This window comes from Ornithorhynchus anatinus, chromosome 14 (genome assembly GCF_004115215.2).
Source record: "Ornithorhynchus anatinus isolate Pmale09 chromosome 14, mOrnAna1.pri.v4, whole genome shotgun sequence".
NCBI lineage: Eukaryota > Metazoa > Chordata > Mammalia > Monotremata > Ornithorhynchidae > Ornithorhynchus > Ornithorhynchus anatinus.
This window is the reverse complement of record NC_041741.1, coordinates 51,278,863-51,299,850: the sequence shown is the minus strand read 5'-3', so window position 1 is coordinate 51,299,850 and position 20,988 is coordinate 51,278,863. Positions and strand designations below refer to the sequence as shown.

The 20,988-nt window shown below is 52.2% G+C and overlaps 1 protein-coding gene across 1 annotated transcript in view; it reads right to left on the bottom strand.

The window, feature by feature from the left end:
* WNT7B (Wnt family member 7B) overlaps window positions 1-20,988 on the bottom strand; it is a 76,839-nt gene that overhangs the window by 15,867 nt on the left and 39,984 nt on the right. The window contains exon 2 of the mRNA XM_029079047.2: window positions 12,538-12,764. Coding sequence (XP_028934880.1) covers window positions 12,538-12,764 — 227 coding nt within the window. The remainder of the gene's footprint in view (window positions 1-12,537; window positions 12,765-20,988) is intronic.

The following is a 20,988-nucleotide window of genomic DNA, read 5'->3' as shown; positions in this document are numbered from 1 at the left end:
TGCGATTAGTTTGTATCTGCCCTAGCACTTAGAACAGTGCTTAGCACATACCATCATCATCTTCATCATCGCCAATGAAGAGGGCTGAGTATCCCCCTTAGCGCAGCTGCCTCAAGAGGGTAGTTGGTGTTTTTTGGTTGACTTTTTAAAAAATGTTATTCGTTAAGCACTTACTATGTGCCAGGCATTATACTGAGCACTGGAGTAGATATGAGCTAGTCCTGTAGGACACAGTTCATGCCCCACGTGGGGCTCACAGTCCTAATCCTCATTTTACAGATGAAGGCTTAGTACAGTGTCCTGCACACAGTAAGCACTCAATAATTACGACCGATTGATTGATGAGGGAACTGAGGCACGGAGAAGTGAAGCGACTTTACCCGGCTCTCCCTCAGACCCAGCTCGGGCCCAGCCTCCCCGCAGAGCCAGCTTCCTCTCAGACCCAGGCTTCCCTTGGACCCAGCCTTCCTTCGGACCCAGCTCAGGACGGGACTCCCTTCAGATCCTGCTTACCCTCAGACCCGGCCTTCCCTCAGACCCGGCCTTCCCTCAGACTCGGCCTTCCCTCAGACCCAGCATTTGCTCAGAGCCAACCTTCCCTGGGGCCCAGCCTTCCCTCAGACCCGGCTTTCCCTGGGCCCTTGGGCCTGGCCTTCCCTCGGCCCCAGCTCGGGCCTGGGCAACCCTCAGATCCAGCCTTCCCTCAGAGCCGGCCTTCCCTCTGACCTGGCCTTCTCTCCGACCCAGCCTTCTCTCCGATCTGACCTTCCCTCAGATCCTTCCCTCAGATCCAGCCTTCCTTCAGATCTGACCTTCCCTCAGATCCGGGCCTCCCCTCAGACCCAGCCTTCCTTCAGATCCGACCTTTCCTCAGATCCGGCCTTTCCTCAGATCTGGCCTTCCCTCTGACCCCGCCTTACATCATACTCGACCCAGGCCGGATTCTCCTCCAACACCTGTCCCGCCCTGAACGGTGCTGTCACTATCCACACCTTCAAATCACATGAAAACACGAACCAGAGGCCTCCGGCCCTCTCACTCCCACACAGATCCCCTCCCCATCTATCTATGCTCTGACCCAGAGTTGCTAACCTTCCCCCTCCTGGAACCCCCCTCCTCTCCCTTTGTCTCTGCCCATCTTCTCCTGCCCCTCTTTAGCCGAGTTGCCTCCTCCAGGAGGCCTTCTATGATTCCCCCCGAGACTCTTAAGCTTCTTCAGTTGTTATCGATGTCCTCATCCACTCGTATTTATCACCTGTAGCTGATCTGATGCTTCTAGCTGGAACCTGCACTCATCGGCTTGTGTCAGCTCGCCTTCCAATCAGCTCGAGGATTCTTCAAGGGCAGGGGTCAGGTCTGATATTCCTTCAGAGTGACCACCCCCCCCCCCACCAACAGCCTAGCACAACGCTCCGCACACAGAGTAGCTCTTACAGCCTCCTACGTGTAATCGACACCCAATACAGCACTCTGCAAACAACGGCGTTCAGTACAGCACTCCGTACACAGGAGATGCTCAGCGGAACAGGAGCTCGGTACGGTGCTCTGCACATAGCAGGCAACTCGGTACAGTGCTCTGCACACACAGGCATTCGTTACAGTTCTCTGCACACCACAGGCGTTCAGTGCAGTGTCCGACCTGATCGCCTTCTATCTGCCCAGGGTTTAGAACAGTGCTTGGCACGTAGTAAGTAATGACGATGGTCTTTGCTAAGTGCTTATTATGCGTCAGGCACCGTTCTAAGTGCTGCGGTAGATAGGAGCTAATCGGGTTGGAGACGGTCCCACAGGGGTCTCGCAGTCTTAATCCCATTTTACAGATGAGGCAACTGTGGCCCAGAGAAATGGAGTGACTTGCCCAAGGTCACATAGCAGATGAGTGGAGGAGCCAGGATTAGAACCCAGGCCCTTCTGACTCTCAGGCCCTCGCTCTATCCACTAGGCAATGCTGCTTCTTAACAAATACCACCGTTTTTATTATTATTATCATCATTACTATTACCTAGTGTTCTGCACACATCAGGCGCTCAGCACAGCGCTCTGCACATGGTGCCCAGTACCATGGTACGCCCATGGGAACGGTACCAAATTGAACTAATTGAAAATATCCACAGATAACTTTCTGGGCTAGAAAAAGCAAACACCCAAATACCCACCCGTTGGGTAAGGCATGATAAATAAATAAACCAGTATCATTTCACACAACAGTGGATTGCGTAAGGGAGAACGACTCAACTGGGCTCCCTTCTCTTTGGAAAGTCTCACTTTTCAGGGCCACATTATGCTCGTGCGTGTCAATAAATCCCCTCCTTAGGGGAAACGACTTACTCCTTCTAACTCTCTCCCCAAACGAGGATGTGTGGAATTTTCTATTTCTATTTCGCTGTTTGTGCGCCAATTGATATATCAGATTTCTGAACATTGGAATGAAGTCAGTCTGCTAAAATATTGACTCAAAGTGCAGACCACACATTACTGGCCTTTCATCTGAAAATATTTAGCATTTCTCTGCAGATTGTGTTCTGCTAATTCACTGTCATTTGGTGATGTGGGCGAGGGAGAGCTCCCGCCAGAGAGCTCGATTCCCGTGTCCAGAGGGTCACGGGCTGGGGAGGCAGGGTTGCCGGGATCCAACGGGCATCCCGCGTTCTCCTTCCGGAAATACGGAGCGGCCAGAGCGTAAGCCAGGAGACTCGGGGACGCTTCTAGAGGGCAGAGACTGCGGCTACCGACTCTATTGCCCTCTCCCAAGCGCTCGGTACAGTGCGCTTCTCACAGAAGACTGTAAGACAGGGATAATGTCTACCAATTCTGATGTCTCCAGCCAACGACTGGTCAATGAGCTTCTCCGGCGGGTGTCTCTTGGCCACTGGGCACCTCCAGCCAGTGGGTGTCTCTGGCCGATGGGTTTCTCTGGCCAAAGGCTGAGACGGGGCGGTACCTTAATAATAATAGTACTTGTTGAGCGCTTACTATGTGCCAAACACCGTTCTAAGCACTGGGGTAGATACGAGTTAATCAGGTCGGACACAGTCCCTGTCCCCCAAGCCCTCTCAATCCCCATTTTACGGACGAGATCACTGAGGCCCAGAGAAGTGAAGTGACTTGCCCAAGGGCACAGCAGACACGTGGCAGAGCGGGGATTGGCACCTAGGTCCTTCTGACTCCCAGGCTCTATCCACTGGGCCGCGCTGCTTTTCTGACTCCGAAATCAAAATTCTTCGGGACATTTGTATATCTTGCTCCACCTGTTGGAGTGGAAGCTCCATGTAGGCAGGGAACCTATCACTGTGTTACTCTGTACTTCCCAAGTACCTACTACCGAAAAACACACCAAGTAGGCGCTCAGTAAATGCTACACCTATCACAGCTGCACTGTGACGTCAAGGTGACCGATCTCGCTAATGGATGATCCGGCCAGGAAGGGAAGGTTGAGGAAGTGACTTGAGGCTTAAAAAGGGAGAGGTTGTGTCGATCAACTGTATTTTTTATTGAGTGCTTACTATGTGCAGAGCACTGTACTAAGTGCTCGGTGATATTCTGAGCACCTGTGTCCACACTGGTGTCTTCTAGAACCATCATCATAATTATGAGTAGCATTTTCTGAGCCCCTCCTGTGTGCAGAGCCCTGTTCTAAGCTCTTGGAAGAGTAAGGGAGAGTCAGTGGGGATGACCCCTGCTCTGAAGGAGCTTACTGTCTACTGTGCGCAGAGTACTGTACTAAGCGCTCAGTAGAACAGGGACAAGTTAGTCTGCAGGGTCTTTGCTCTCTAGGAGTGATAGTCTACTGTGCGCAGGGCACTGTACTGAGCACTTGGGAGAATATGGTTGAGTTAATAAACACAGTTCCTGCCTTCAAGGAGCTTACAGTCTACTGTGCGCAAAGCACTGTACTGAGTGCTTGAAGGAAACGGTCCAGTTGGTAGACAGGGTACCCGCCCCGAAGGAGCTGAAAGTCTTGACTCTAGACCTGAGGACTCCCCGACTTCTGGCCAATCTCGTTCAGCCCTGCGGGTTTGCACCGTTCAAGTGTGGTGATTAGTCGTAGTGACATTTACTGAATGCCTTCTCGGTGTGTTTTTCTGTACTAGGTGTTTGGGAAGTACAGAGTAACAACGCGGTAAGTTCCCTGCCTACAAGGAGCTTCCACTCCCACGGAAGGAGGCAGACATAAAAAATGTCCCAGAGAATTTTGATTTCAGAGGAGTCAGGAAAGCAGTGTGGCCTACTGGATAGAGCACGCGCCTGGGAGTCGGGAGGACCTGGGTTCTAATCCTCCATTCCGACTCAGAGCAGCCAAGGACTCCCTGACCGGGGGGGCCCCCGTCGTTCCGAGGGGGGAGCGGTGCAGAAAATCATCTGGAAGCCGCGGAGCCTCCGAAGCCCAGAGCTGGGTAGTGTGGCCATGAGGCAGAGCCTCCGACCTGCTCCTCCTCTGCCTAATAATAATAACAATAACCGTGCTATTCGTTAAACTGCGTGCCAGGCACTGGAGTGGATACGATGGGGTTGGTCACAGTCCCTGTCCCCCATTGACAGTCTCGATCCCCACTTTACAGATGAAGTAACTGAGGCCCAGAGAAGCGAAGCGATTTGCCCAAGGTCACAAGCAGACAAGTGACGGAACCGGGACTAGAACCCATGACCTTCTGACTCCCAGGCCCGTGCTCTCTATCAACTCCACCATGCTGTCGGTCTGCTGACTCCCGGGCCCGGCTCTGTCCACTAGACCATGCTGCCTCCCATTTGAAATGCAAATGTCCTTCCTCCCCGCCCCGGCTCCGGTCCCTCGCCCCAAAAACAATTCCCCCACGTGACGCGCTGGATGAGCTCTGTGCTATGCCCAGTCAGGTTCGATTTGGCCACATGATGTGATGCAACTCAGTGTTCCATAGCGTGATGATCCGCACATGCTCCCGCCCCACGGTTAACTTTGAGCACCCCTTGCCCGGCCTCTTCTCCCCACCTCCGGCCCGCGGCAGGGGGTGGAGGTGGGGGGTGGGGGGTGCATGGAGGGTCTCCAGGAGTCTGCAGGAGGTCAGACAATCCATCAATCATATTTATTTAGCTCTTGCTGGGTGCAGAGCACACGGGAGAAATCACTTTCTATGTGTGCTCAGGTGTCCGGAGGACTTGAACCCAGAGCTCTGTCCCGATGAGCTTCTGTCGCCAATGAATCGATCAGTCAGTAAATCTGCGGTGTTCGTGGAGAACTTACTGGGTGCAGAACACCGTATGGCGTGCTTGGGAGAGATAGTGATAATAACAATTAATAATAATTATGGGACTTATTAAATGCTTATTGTGTGCCAAGCACTGTTCTAAGATACAAGTTAATCAGGTTGGACACAGCCTATGTCCCACAAGGAGCTCATGCTCTTATCCCAATTTTACAGATGAGGTAACAGAGGCACAGAAAGGTTAAGTGACTCGCTCAAGGTCACACAGCAAATATATGGCAGTGCCGGGATTAGAACCCAAGTCCTTCTGACTCCCAGGCCCATAGCACCTCTGCTCATATCCTTACGCTCTTCCATTTCCCCTATCTGGAATTCACTTTAATATCTGTAAGCTTCTCTACCAACTCTACTGCAATGTATTGTATTAGAGAAGCAGCGTGGCTCAGTGGAAAGAGCCCGGGCTTGGGAGTCAGAGGTCATGAGTTCGAATTCTGGCTCTGCCACTTGTCAGCTGTGTGACTGTGGGCAAGTCACAACTTCTCTGTGCCTCGGTTACCTCATCTGTAAAATGGGGATTAACTGTGAGCTTCACCTGGGACAACCTGATTACCCCGTATCTACCCCAGTGCTTAGAACAGTGCTCGGCACATAGTGAGCGCTTAACGAATACCAACATTATTATTATTTCCTTAATACAGTGCTCTGCACAGAGTAAGTACTCAATAAATTCCACTGATTAATTGATTGATTGATTGAATGAATGGCACAAGCCACCAGCTCTATCATCCACTCCTCCGCGTAGGTTTGGTCAGTCCATCAATATTGAGCGCTTACTACATGCAGAGCACTGTACTAAGTGCTAGAGAGAGGACAGTATAACAGACTTTTTTTACGGCATGTGTTAAGTGCTTACTGTGTGCCAGACACTGCACTAAGTACTGGGGAAGGTATAAGCTAATCAGGTAGGACACTGTCCATGTCCCACGTGGGACTCAGAGTCCTAATCCCATTTATTAATTGTAATAATAATGATTGTGGTATTTGTTAAGTGCTTACCGTATGCCAGGCACTGTCCTGAACGCTGAGGTAGAGAGAAGGTACTTGGGTTGGACACAGTCCCTGTCCCACCTGGGGCTCACAGTCTTAATCCCCGTAATAATAATAATAATAATAATTGTGGTATATGTTAAGCGCTTACTATGTGCCAGGCACTGTACTAAGCGCTGGGTAGATAGAAGGTAATTGGGTTGGACATAGTCCCTGTCCCACATGGGGCTCATACTCTTAATCCCCATTTTTCAGACTTGCCCAAGGTCACCCAGCAGACAAGCGGAGGAGTGGACATTAGAACCCAGGTCCTCTGACTCCCAGGCCCGTGTTCTGTAGACAGGTTCCCTGCCCACAAGGAGCTTCCAGTCCAGAGGATTCATGTTCCTGCCGTCTGGGGTCCGAGGCCCTTCTTCCTGATGGGAAACTACTTGCTGAGGACCCACTGGAAAAAAATACAGAACAATCCCCAAATCATACAGCACCCTGATCATCAGGGTCGGAAGATCGATGATGATCAAATGCCATCGAGTCCTTTTCGATTCACAGTGACTTTATGGATGTATTTTCCCCAGCACGTCCTCTCTTCTGCCGCAATCTGTAACCTTCCTAATGGTTCTTCCGGTATCGTTGTTAGACTTTCTAGCTTCTGATCTGCCTCCTTCACATTTTTAAAAAGTCCAAACTGCTCCGTACTTCTGTTTCCATTACACCATTTGGACAGAACACGATGGAAGAATGAGAAAACATTCTCCCTCCACACGAGTCTATCCTGATGGAACTCATTGCTCCCACTGGCATCCGTGTGCCACCCTGCTCCTATCGATGCCAGACCGAGATGGAAAAATCTACACCAGTTGCCCTCTAGGGACTCTTTCGGCTGAAGTAATAATAATAATAGTAATAACGTTAGTATTTGTTAAGCGCTTACTATGTGCAGAGCACTGTTCTATGCGCTGGGGTAGTTACAGGGTAATCAGGTTGTCCCATGTGAGGTTCACAGTCTTCATCTCCATTTTACAGACGAGGTAACTGAGGCACAGAGAAGTTAAGTGACTTGCCCACAGTCACACATCTGCCAAGTGGCAGAGTCGGGATTTGCACCCATGACCTCTGACTCCCAAGCCCGGGCTCCTTCCACTGAGCTATGCTGCTTCTCAAGTAAGGAGAGACGTGGCCAGGAAGAGCTTGAAGAGAAAAGGAGTTGTGTTATCAATGGAAAGCAGCGTGGCCTAGTGGACAGAGCACGGGCTTAGGAGTCGGAGGCCCTGGGTTCTACTCCCAGCTCCGCTACAGATCTCCTGTATGACCTTGGGTAAGTCACTTCGCTTCTCTGGGCTTCAGTTCCCTCGCCTGTAAAATGAGAATTAAGACTGTGAGCTCACTCTGTACTAATCAGTCATTCAATCAGTGGCATTTATTGAGCATCTACTTTGTGCAGAGCACGTACTAAGCGCTTGGGAGAGTACATACAATAGAATCAGCAGACTCGTCCCCTGCCCATAATGAGCTTAAAGTCTAGAGGGGAGTTTATCTCAGCACTTAACGGAGAAGCAGGTGGCCTACCAGAAAGAGCACGGGCCAGGGATGCAGAGGTCAAGGGTTCTAATCCCGGCTCTGCCACTTGTCAGCTGTGTGACTTTGGGCAAGTCACTTAACTTCTCTGTGCCTCAGTTACCTCATCTGTAAAATGGGGATTAAGTCTGCGAGCCCCACGTGGGACAACCCGATTACCTATCTACCCCAGCGCTTAGAACAGTGCTTGGAACATAGTAAGCATTAACAAATACCATAATTATTCATTATTATTATTAATACAGTGCCTGGCACGTAATAAGCATTTAATAAATATGCTAGTGGTGATTGTTAGGCCCGTCCTCACCCTCCGACAATGATGTAAGTAATGGTGGTCCATCTGTGTGGTTGTCACTGAGATGACAGCACCCAAACTCTCTCCTCCAGCCCCATTAAAGCTGTCCCAAGCAGTGGAGTCAATAATAATAATGGTGGTAACTTTTAAGCGCTTACTATGTGTTAAGCACTGTTCTGAGCATTGGGTGGATACAAGTTAATTAGGTTGGACACAGTCCCTGTCCCACAAGGGGCTCACAGTCTTCATTCCCATTTTACAGATGAGGTACCTGGGGCCCAGAGAAGTGAAGTGACTTGCCCAAGGTCACAGAGCAGACAAGTGGCAGAGCCGGAATTAGAACCCAGATCCTCCCAGACCCGGGGTCTATCCACCAGGCCGTGCTGCTTCTCAGCAGGCCAGACGGCTATCAGCTTCCGCTGCAGAGAGGTCACAGGAAAATCTGGAGCCGCAACCCAAGTGGAAGAGGTTTGGCTTTGTCGGGAATCCCTCCCCGTGGCACAGATAATAACGATAACGGTAATAATGATAATATCTCTTAAGCACTTACTAAGTGCCAGGCACGGTACCAAGTGCCGGAGGGGAGAGAAGCTAATCGGGTCGGACGCAGTCGCCGTCCCACATGGAGCTCATGGTCTCAATCCCCATTTTCCAGATGAGGCAACCGAGGCCAGTGAAGTGATTCGTCCGAGGCCGTACAGCAGACAGGTGGCGGAGCTGGGATTGGAACAGACGATCTGCGTGGTCCAGGCCGGCCGCCCCCGCGGGAGGGGCGGGAAAGCCCCAGCGGCGGCCGAGACGGCCTCCCTCTGTCCGGTCACCACCGCCCCCTCGGACCACGCTGGCCACCAGAGCTTCCCGGGGGCGGCCGGAGCCGATTAAACATTGATCGGGCTGTGCTCGGCAGGCACGCTTGTTTGGATAGTTCTGCCCATTGATCACCCTCGCCGCTCGGTGGGTCAGGCTGGTGAACCCAGACTCGGGATTTTGGCCTCCAAGGTAGTGGTTCCCCTTTCGTAGCCGAGGTATGTAGTGAGTGCTCACTGGCTGGGGAGTGCCGTACCGAGCGCTTGGGAGAGTACGTAGAGTTAGTAACAATCGTAGTATTTGTTAAGCGCTGGTTACGTGCCAGGCAATATACTAAGCTCTGGGGATACAAGCAAATTGGGTTGGTCGCAGTCTTAATCCCCATTTGACAGGCGAGAAGCCAAGTGACTTGCCCATTGTTACACAGCAGAAAAATGGTCGCCTATCCACCTCTGTATCAGACAAAAACTCCTCACCATTGGCTTTAAAGCACTCCATCACCTCGCCCCCTCCTACCTTAGCTCGCTTCTCTCCTTCGCCAACCCAGCCCACACACTCCGCTCCTCTGGTGCCGCTAACCTTCTCGCCGGGCCTCCGTCTCGCCCGTCTCGCCGCCGACCCCCGGCCCACGTCCTGCCTCTGGCCTGGAACGCCCTCCCTCCTCAAATCCCACAGACAATCACTCTCTCCCCCGCTACAAAGTCTTATTGAGGTCCCATCTCTTTCGAGATGCCTTTCCAGATTTAGCCCCCCTTTTCCTCATCTCCTATTCCCTTCTCTATCACCCTGACTTGCTCCCTTTGCTCTTCTCCCCCCTCCCAGACCCACGGCACTTGGGTCCATATCTGTCATTAATTTTATTTAAATCAATGTCTGTCTCCCCTCTAGACTGTAAGCTCGTTGTGGGGAAGGAATCTGTCTTTTATTATTCTACTGTATTCTCCCAAAGCTCAGTACGGTGTTCTGCACACAGTAGGCACTCAGATACGATGGAATGAGTGAATAAATGAACGAATGCCATTCCCTTAGCCTTAGGAGGCCAGTATGGGGGCCCGTCGGTCGGCTGGGGGCTGGGCGTAGCTGGGGCCGGGCAGGGCCAGGTTGGGGGGCCGGGAGGTGGCGGGTACGGACCCGGGGACATGCTGGGAGCCGTCTCTGAGCCTCCCCGGCCCCGGCTGACTGACTTGGTATTCAGCTCTGGCCGCCGGGGCTCCGCCGGCCCATTGTGCTGTCAAAGCTTCGAGCTCCTGGGCACAGAGCCCCGGGAGTCAGAACAATCCAGGCCGGAGGCATCCAAGAACAGCTCGGCCGCTGCTCTTCCCGGAGCCCACCCCCCGCCCCTGGGGGGCTGCCCCCTCCAAGCTTCCCTCAGCTCACCGAGGCATCTGGCCGTGGGACCCGTTCCGGCCCTGGGTTTGCAGTGGACAGAGGCCGCGGAACAGTTCTAGGGTCTCAGCTCACGGTGGCTCTGGGCGTGGGTCCACCCGAGCGCTGAACTCTCTGTGGAAGATGGGCCGAGGGACCATTCCAGCCCTGAACTCCCAGTGGACACTGGGCCAAGGGACCATTCTGGCCCACAACTCAAAGGAGATGCTGGGCCGTGGGGCTCCTCAGTGGCCACTGACCGTGGGACCGACCGAACCCTGAACTCCCAGCGGACGCTGGGCTGAGGGACTGCGGGCCCGCTGGCCACGGAACTGACCGAGCTCTGGACCCACATTTTCTCATTCGGCGTTCTGGGGCTGGTATGGACGGCTCCACCAGCTCAGGCCTGGGCATGCCTGGTCACTGCCAAAACCATCTTAACTGTCCAGCACAATCAACCAATCAGTGGTATTTATTGAGCACTTACTGTGTGTAGAGTTTTAGACTAAGCGCTTGGGGGAGTCCAATACAGCAGAATTAGCGGACACGATCACCTGCCCAGACTGCCCCCGGAGGAAGGCACCATGCTCTATCTGCCCCCCAACCTTGCCAAGGTCTCATCACTGGGGGCTCTTCAAATGTCACAGATCAGGAGGAAGCGCCCTGCCCGCTCACCTCGAGGTCACACCAAACTTGGAATTATTATTATCATTATTATTATTTATCCATGACCTTTGGACACAAGATATTCACCCCACACAAGATATTCACCCCACCCTCAACCCCACAGCACTTATGTACATATCTTTCAATTATATGTTATAAATGACTTATTTATTCATATTAATGTCTGTCTCCCCCTCTAAACTGTAAGCTAGTGATTGGCAGGAAACATGTCTGCTAATTCTAATGTATTGTATTCTCCCAAGCACTTAGTTCAGTGCTCTGCACATGATAAATGCTCAATAAATACAATTGACTGATTGATTATTATTGTTTTTATATTTGTTAAGCACTTACTACGTGTCAAGCACTGTTCTAAGGGCTGGAGTAAGTACAAGTCAATCAGTTCGGACCAACTCCCTGTCCCACGTGGGGCTCCACGGTCTAAGTAGGAGGGACTAGGATTTAATCTCCATTTTGTCAAAATCCCCTCCCCTGGCTTGTTATGTGACCTTGGGCAAGTCACTTAACTTCTCTGGGCCTCAGTTTCCTCATCGGTAAAATGGGGGTGAGACGCTTGTTCTTCCTGCCCCCTCATCTATGTGACCCATATGTGATAGGGACTAGATCTGACCTATCTTATATCTACCCCAGTGCTTAACACAGGGCTTGGCATATAGTAAATGTTTAACAAACATAGTAAGTGTTTAACACATACCACTATTATTATTCCTAGTCCAGTGTGTGATGCGTACTACAGAATTCTCCCCACGGTAGGTACCCAGCAGGGGCAGGAAGAAATGGGTCAAGGGAGGAGGGGAGGAAGAGGACGAGGAGAAGGAGGAAAAGCAGGAGGAGAAGGAAGAAAAGGAGGAGAAAGAGGAGAAGGAGTTGTACTCTCCCAAGCACTTTGTACAATGCTCTGCACACAGTATGCGCTCAATAAAAAAGCGTCTATTGATTGATAGAGGAGGAGAAAGAGGAGGAGGAGAAGGAAGAAAAAGATGAGAGAGAGAGAGAGCTAATTATCTTGTATTGGATTCCCCCAAGTGCATAGAACAGTGCTGTGCACATATTGATCGCTCAATAAATACCCTTGATTGATTGATTGAGGAGGAGAAGGAGGAGTTGTATCACGCTCTCCCAAGTGCTTAGTACAGTGCACTGCATACAGAAAGTGTTCAATGAAAAGCACTGATTGATGGATTGAGGTTGAGAAGAGGGAGAGAAGGAGAAATCTGAGTTCTGTTGTTCTCACCCAAGTGCTTAGTAGAGTGCCCTGCACACAGAAAGTGCTCAGTAAAAAGCACTGATTGATGGATCGAGTAGGAGAAGACAGAAGAGTCGTATTGTGTTTTCCCAAGTGCTTAGTACAGTGTCCTGTACACAGTTAGTGCTCAGTAAAAAGCACTGATTGATGGATTGAGGAAGAGGAGTACAGAAGAGTTGTCCTATACTCCCCCGAGTGCTTAGTACAGTGCTCAGCACATGACAGGTGTGCAGACTGATGGATTGAGGAAGAGGAGGAGGAGGAGGGGAAGGAGAGGGAGGAAGGTGGGCGGGATGGGGATGGCAGGGAGGGAGGAGAGGAGGCGGTCCCCTTACCGACGCGCAGCTCCTGTCCGAAGACGGTCTTCTCTCCCAGGGCGGAGCAGTTCCAGCGTCCGTAGCGGAACTGGTGCTGGCACTCGTCGACGCCCATCTGCGCCCCTTCCCCGATCACGATGATGGCATCCGGCCGACTCTGGCAGATGGCTCTCTGCCGCGGCGCCAGGCCCGGGATCTTGTTGCAGATGATGTTGGCGCCTAGAGCCACCACAGACGACAGAGCTCTGGGGGAGGGGACGACACAGAGATGGGCAGAAGTGAGCCTGGCACCTGGGGGCCGAGGGGGAGGGGCGGGGAGGCGGCCCAGAGGGCTGAGCGGGACCCCCGAGGGCGCCAATAATCAATCGGATTTATTGAGCACTTACTGTGTGCAGGGAACTGTGCTAAGCGCTTGGGTGAGTCCAATACAACAAGTGACAAACACGTTCCCCGTGCGAGGCAAGCTTACGCTCTAGAGGGGGACGCTGACATTAATATAAAGGAATTAATTATGGATACGGACATAAGTGCTGTGGGGCTGAGGGGACGTAAATAAAGGGAGGAAGTCGGGGCGATGAAGAAGGGAGTGGGAGGAGAGGAAAGAAGGGCTTAATCGGCGAAGGCATCTTGGAGGAGATGGGCCTGCAATAAGGCTTTGAAGCGAGGGAGAATCGTGGTCTGTCGGATATGAGGACGGAGGGGCGGAATTTGGGTGAGGGGTCAGAGGCGCAGTGAGAAGGTTGGCATTGGAGGAGCGAAGTGTGCGGGCTGAGTTGGAGTAGGAGAATAGTGAGGTGAAGTAGAGGGAGCAAGGAGATGGAGGGCTTTAAAGCCGATGGTGAGGAGTTTTTGTCTGATGCGGAGGTGGATGGACAACCACTGGAGGTTCTTGAGGACCCTCAAGAGCTGAGGCCTCACCGGACCCCCAGACCGGTGACGGGGGAGGAGAGGCCCTTCCGACCCACGGCAGAGGGAGACCGGAGGGCCCGGTGATGCCGGGTCGTGATTTTGAGGGGACCGTCCTGACAGTTGAGGAGCTGCCCTGCCACCTTTTCAGCTAACAAACCCAACTTTCAGGATGCTGGGCTGGGGGAGACACTCATGCGTCTCGCCCAACAGGAGGGGAGCGGGACAAGGGAGGTGCGGTGGTCACTTGATATTTGCCGAGCACTCTCCGAGGGCCAAGCGCCGTGCCACCGAGGCAGATCCGAGTCGATCGGATCGGATGTGGTCCTGGCCCCATCCTGGGCTCAAAGTCTGAGCGGGAAGGAGGGCGAGGATCTTATCCCCCTTGTACAGACAAGGAAACCGAGGCCCAGAGAGATTCAGTGACACGCACGAGGTCACACGGCGGGCCGGGGCAGGGCCAGGATTAGAACCCCTGACTCCCAGCCCTGTTCTCTTTCCACCAGGCCACACGACGTAAACGAGTCCATCCCCCTGCATCCAAACTATCCGGGAAGGCACCTCCCCTCAACTAGATTGGAAGCTTATTGAGGGCAGGGAACTTATCTACCAATGCTGTTGTACTGTATTTTCCCAAACACTTAGTACAGTGCTCTGTACACAGTATGCGCTCAGTAAATACTATTGATTGATTGCCTGATCGATGAGATTTCCAGTCTTCCCAGGAAACACATTCCCATGGCTCCGAGCCTGGGGAGAAGCTCTTCCCAGTGTCCAACTTGAATCCTTCCTCCCGCAGTGGAAGGCCGAGGGTCCATTCACACATTTCTCCACTCCCCTCTCGACCAGCCTCCAGGGAGGAGGCGGGAATGACAGAGAAGCCCCGAGCCAATGCCTTGTCCCAAGCCCCTAGCTCACGACAGGACTGTGGGGGTGCGAGGGCAGTGGGGGGCACCAGGCTGGCCCGACCCATAGCCAACGTGGGCCGTTTCTGAGCAATGCAGCGCAGGCTTTTGGTGTTTTTCCACACCGAGTGGAAAAATCAAGGAATTTGGGAAAATACCTCGGCGAATTAGTCCGCCCCACAGCCAGAACCCGATCCTTAAGCCAGCTTCAGCTTACGGTGTCACCCTGCCAAGCCGCCAAACGTGCCGTCCGGGCTGACGCTCCACCCACGATCCCTCGGTCGTTGCCACGCCCTACCCACAACCTGATCTGAGGGTACTCCCCTCACCTCCCAATCGTGGACAATGGAATACCCTGCTGAAATCCACCCCCCACTGCCAGCCTCTGGATGGTGGGCCTTCCCACCGAAAACCCCGCCAGCCTGCAGGTGGTGGCCATCCCCACTGAATGCCCCCAGCCTGTAGATGGTGAGTCGTCCCACTGAAACCCCCCGGTCTGCCGACGGTGGGCCATCCCACTGAAACCCCCCAGCCTGTAGATGGTGAACCATCACATTAAAACCCCCCAGTCTTCAGATATTGGCCATTCCTGAGCCCCTCAGAAGCCTGCAGTTGGTGGTCCATCCTGCTGCCATTTAGAAAGAGTCACTGCAGATGACAGGTCAAAGCTTTGGGACTATGGGAGTTTTGCAGAAGGAGATTACGGTTCTTCGGAAAATCTGTCCCAGACTAAAAGGGAAAATGCTCAGCACTCCAGAGGCCTCAGCCAATCAAGAGAAATGGAGTTGAGTCACTGAAAACACACTGGCTCATCAGTCATCATCATCAGTCTACCTACCGTCATCATCATCAGTCAATCAATCAATGGTACTTACTAAGTGGATACCGCGTGCAAAGCACTGTACTAACTGCTTGGGAGAATATAATATAACAAAGTCGGTAGACACGTTCCCTGTCCGCAGTGAGCCAACAGTCTAGAGGGGGATCATCATCATCAACAGAATTGACCGAGAGCCAACTGTGAACAGAACGCTTTACTGGGTGTCTACTCTGTGCCGGACACTGTACTGGGTGCTCACTATGAGCAGAGCAGCTTGCTGGGTGCTTGACTGCTGTATAAGAGATATATAAGGCACTATCCCTGCCCCTAAGATGTTAAAGATCTAAAGGGAAGACCGGTCCACACACCATTCATTTATTGAGTGCTTACTGTGTGCAGAGCACTGAACTAAGAGCTCGGGAGAATACAATAATAGAGAGTAGGTAGACTCATTCCCTGCCTACAAGGAGCAAAGACCTTGAGGTCTCCTGGAACATCCTCAGTCTGATGTATCAGAGGATCCAACCCCTCCCCCTCTCCACCTGCCTCCCGACCCATCATCTGCTGCATCCTGTCAGAAAGCTGGCTAGTTAGTCAGAGGTGGGAGCTTGGATGAGTCGCTGGCCAAAAGGAGGAAGAACCAGGGATGGAGAGGAGTGAGTCAGGGTGTTGGATGATCCATTCTGGGTCACTGGGGGAGAGACAGGGACTGAGAGGGGAGAGTCAAAGGTGTTGGACGGTCCATGCTGGGTCACTGGGGGAGAGTCAGGAGAGGAGAGTCAGGGGTGTGGGATGGTCCCTGTTAAGTCACTGGGGGAGAGTGAGGAATGGAGAGGAGTGAGTCAGGGATGTGGGATGGTCTCTGGTGGGTCACTGGGGGAGAGTCAGAGAAGAAGAGGGGAGAGTCAAGGTTGTGGGATGGTCTGTGTCGGGTCTTTGGGGGAGAGTCAGAGGTTATGGGTTATCCATGCTGGGTCACTGGAGGAGAGTCAGGGATGGAGAGGAATGAGTTAGGGATGTTGGATGGCCTGGGCTTGGGCACTGGGGAAGAGTTAAGGATGGAGAGGGGTGACCTTCCCAAGGTCACACAGCAGGTAAGTGGTGGAGCCGGGATTAGAACCCAGGTCCCCTGACTCCCAAGTCTGGGCTTTCTCATAATATCGGCAGACTTCCACTTCCCCCAACAGCAATGGTTTCCTGGTCTGGGCAAAGGGGCAAGTAGATATTTGCATGGGTGTTGTCAAATGAAAGCAGCACGGTTTGATTGATTGATTGATGGAGCCCAGAATCCTCATGATGCATAATAATAATAATAATAACGATTGGGGTATTTATTAAGTGCTTATTATGTGCCAGGCTTGTGCTAAGTACTGGGGTAGATACAAAATAATTAAGTTGGACACAGTCCCTGTCCCAATCTTACATATGCGGGAACTGAGGTACAGAGAAGTGAAGTGACTTGCCCAAGCTCACTCAGGAGGAACCCAGGAGGACAAGTGGAGGAGCCAGGATTAAAACCCAGGTCCTTCTGGCTTCCAGGCCAGGGATCTAGCCATTAGGCAACACTGTTCCTGAACCCCCAACCCCATTTCTTGGTTGTCCCGGCCTCCTCGGGGGGCTGAGAATTTGACCCACAGAGAGAAGCCTCCAGCATCCCCTCGGTGAGAAGCACAGGGTGCTGTAAGATCTTTTCCCAGGGGGATCAATATCCTCAGTTATTCTCGCCGTCTCGTCTGTCAGGAGCTAAGGCGCTGCCGGCCGGACCCAGCTTCCCAACCTGCTGTGGCCGCACGGCCTCAGGACGGAGCCCAGGACCTGGGTCCTGGTCCCGGCTGGGCCACCATCCTGCTGGGTGACCACTGGACAGTCACTTTCATTCATTCGTTCTATCGTATTTATTGAGCGCTTACTGTGTTCAGAACACTGTACTAAGCGCTTGGGAGAGTACATTGTAACACCAAGCAGACACATTCCCTGCCCACAGTGAGCTGACAGTGTAGGGGGGAGACAGACATTAATAGAAATAATTAATGACAGCTATGGACATAAGTTCTGTGGGGCTGGGAGGGGGATGAATAAAGGGAGCAAGTCGGGGCAACGCAGAAGGGAGCGGGAGAAGCGGGAAGGAGGGCTTAGTCAGGGAAGGCCTCCTGGAAGAGATATGCCTTCAATAAGGCTTTAAAGATAAGGATTGTCATTGTCAGATTGGAGGAGGGAGGGCATTCCAGGCCAGAGGGAGGCTGTGGACGAGGGGGAGCGGCGAGATAGACGAGATGGAGGCACAGCGAGAAGGTTAGCACTAGAGGAATGAAATGTGTGGGCTGGGTTGGAGTAGGAGAGTAACGAGGTGAGGTGTGTGGAGGGGGGCAGGGGGAACACCTTGGTCTCCTGCACTCTAGAATGAGGATAAGATCCCTGCTTTTCCTCTGTCTCTCGGTGCATGTCCCCCCCTACACCCGGAGGCCCAGGGAATGTATCAGGGCTGATGATCTACCCTGGTGCTCAGCACAGTGCTTGGCATGTATTGAGTGTTTAACTGGACCCCACCCTTCTTGGAAGATGAGTTAACTCTCCAACACTGAGCTGTCCCCAGGAGAGTATGATGGCTTTCTGGGTCTCTGACTGGCTTCCAGGACAGGATTTGGACTCTGTGGAGAATAGCTCCAAAGGGAAAGATTCCATGAGAGGTCAACTAGTCCATCTCCCTGCCTTAGTGCCGGAGTGTCCCAAACGCACCAGGGAGGATGGTGGTCTGTGCCCACCTTAACACCTTCTGGGGATCCCTTAGTGACACCTTCACGACCTACCTAACGTGCTGACAAGAAAACCTGTCTTCTGTCTACTCTAAGTCCTTTCTGCTGCAGTTCAGGCCCAGGCTCTCTCACTCAGCCCTCAGTAGAGAGGGAGATGCGAGGTATTAAATCACCTCTCGGCATCATTTTCTCCAGCCCGAATGCTCCCAACCCAGCTGGCGTTAGAGTCCGGGCCTGGGAGTCAGAGGACCCGGGCTCTAATCCCATCTTTTCCGATTGCTTCCTTGTGTTCTTGGACAAGTCATTTAACTTCTCTGTGCCTCAGTTACCTCAACTGCAAATGAGGATCAAACACCTGCTCTTCCTCCTACTTAGACTGTGAGCTCCACGTGGGACAGGGACTGTGCTCGACCTAATTAACTTGTAGTCATTTATTCATTCAATCATATTTATCGAGCACTTACTGTGTGCAGAGAACCGTAATAAGCACTTGGGAGAGTATAACAGACCAGTAAACAGACACATTCCCTGACCACGACCAGCTTCCCGTCTTCCTTCCCCAGGCCTAGAATAGTGTTGGACACAAAGTAATCGCTTAACAGATGTCATTAAAAAAAGCAATCTTGTTGGCCGATGCTTGAAAAGCCAGGCCAGCTCGTTCCTGGGAAAGACAGATGGAGAGGGCCCACCTAGGAAGCAGGCTTCAGTGACAGAGGCTGCTAAGTCCTCCTGTTTTCATTTTTTCTTTCATTTACCAGCAGCTGCTCTTTATGCAGGGGTGATGGGGGTGGGGGTGGTGATGGTGATGAGGGGGTGGGGGGGCGGGGATGTCTGAGGAGGTGGTGATGGGGATGGGGATGGAGGTGTCCTTTCTGGAGCAGCCCTTAGATGCACTGCACTGTTCTAAGCCCTCGGGAAATACCAGGGAAGCACAGGACATGTTTCCCTCCCCACAGGGAGCTTCCAGATTCATAGGGGAGGCACACGCCGAAATATTCACAACAGGGAGATTTTCCATTCAACAGAGAAAAATATTTTCCACGTGGACTCATTCATTCATTCAATCATATTTATTGAACACTTACTGCGTGCACAGCACCGGACTAATAGCTTGAGAGGGTACAATATAACCATAAACAGATACTTTCCCCTGCCCACAGCGAGTTTACTTATGGTACTTAAGCACTTACTTTGTGCCAAGCACTGTTCTAAGAGCTGGGGTAGATACAAGTTAATCAGGTTGGACCCAGCCCCTGTCCCACAAGGGGCACCCCCTCTTAATCCCATTTTACAGGTCAGGTAACTGAACTAATTTACTGAGCTTAGAGGGTGGCTACAGTGTGAATTGGGAGCTCCCCGGAAAGTTCAGACTAGTCCTAAGGGCTCTCCTCACCAGATATCCCCTTCCCCAAATTCATCCATTCATTCAATCGTATTTATTGAGTGCTTACTGTGTGCAGAGCACTGTATTAAGCGCTTGGGAAAGTACAGTACAACAATAAACAGTGACATTTCCTGCCCACAACGAGCTCACAGTCCAGAGGACGGGCTAAATGGTTGGCCTGTTAACAGTGCTCTGCACACAGTAAGAGCTCAAAAAATAGAGAAGCGGCTTACCGTAGTGGATAGAGTTTGGGCCTGGGAACCAGAAGGTCATGGATTCTAAATCCGGCTCTGTCATATGTCTGCTGGGAAAGTCACTTAATTTCTCAGCATCTCACTTACCTCATATGTAAAATGGGGATTGAGACTGTGAGCTCCAGGTGGGACAGGGACAGTATCTACCCCAGCGCTTAGTACAGTAACTGACACATAATAAGTGCTTAACAAATACCACAATTATTAATAAATATCATTGATTGATGGATGGATTGATAGTAAGCTCACTGTGGGCGGGGATTGTGTCTGCTAACTGTCGTATCGCACTCTACTGAGTGCTTAGTACAGTGCTCTGCTCATAGTAAGTGCTCAGTAGAAACCATTGATTGAATGAGTTCCCTGTCCCACACAGGGCTACCAGTGCAACAAGGAGGGAGAGCGGTGGTCTTATCCCCACTTTACAGATGAGGAAACCGAGGACCAGAGAGGTTGAGTGGCTCATCCGGGGCCACAGAACAGGCCAGATGCATTAGAACCCAGGTCTCCCTCCTGCCAGGTCCCGAGCTCTGCTTCCCCAAGGCTGGAAAGGTTTTTCTGCCGATAATCTCCACCCGACTTCAGGGACATGTCAGGCAACAATTGTGCCAATTGAAGACCTCGATCTTGTCTATCTCATCACCAACTTCTCGCCCACATCCTCCCTCTGGCCTGGAATGCCTTCCCTCCTCGAATCTGAGAGACAATTACTCTCCCGGCCTTCAAAGCTTTATTGAAGGCCCATCTCCTCCAAGAGGCCTTCCCTGATTAAGCCCCATTTTCCTCTTTTTCCACTCCCTTCTGCATCACCCTGACTTGTTCCCTTCTTCATCCCCCCTCCCAGCCCCACACCACTTAAGCCCATATCTATCGTTTATTTCTATTAATGTCTGTCCTATCCCTCTAGACTGTCAGCTCAATGTGGTCAGGGAATGTGTCTGTTTATTGTTCTGTTGTACTCTCCCAAGTGCTCAGTACCGTGCTCTGCACAAAGTAAGTGCCCAGTAAATGCAATTGAATGAATGAATTGAATGAAAGACAGAAGCAGGCCCCGATGTCACCCCAAATGGAGCGGTTTGAATGGCTGACTGGTTTTTTCCAGCCCCAAAACACCGCTCTCTCCCTCTCTAATCTGACACCCGCTCCCCCCCTGCCCCTGCCCCACCCCTTCCCCGCCACAAATAGTCTCCAGAGAAGTCTGCCAACATCTGCCCAATCCCCCACACACACGCCATCCGCCTTCCATCTGCCAGTTCAGCTTCTGTCTCCTCTCCCAGCTCCCTCCCGTCACTCCTTTCGGCCCCGGGGCCCCCCAAGCCGATGAACCAGAGGGAAGCCCCTTGGCATTCGGGAGAAGAGCAGAAACATCACTTTGGGCTGGCCCGTTATTTCTGAGGTTTTCCTCAGCAGAAAAATGTTTCTGACACATAAGCAAGGGCACACATCCCAT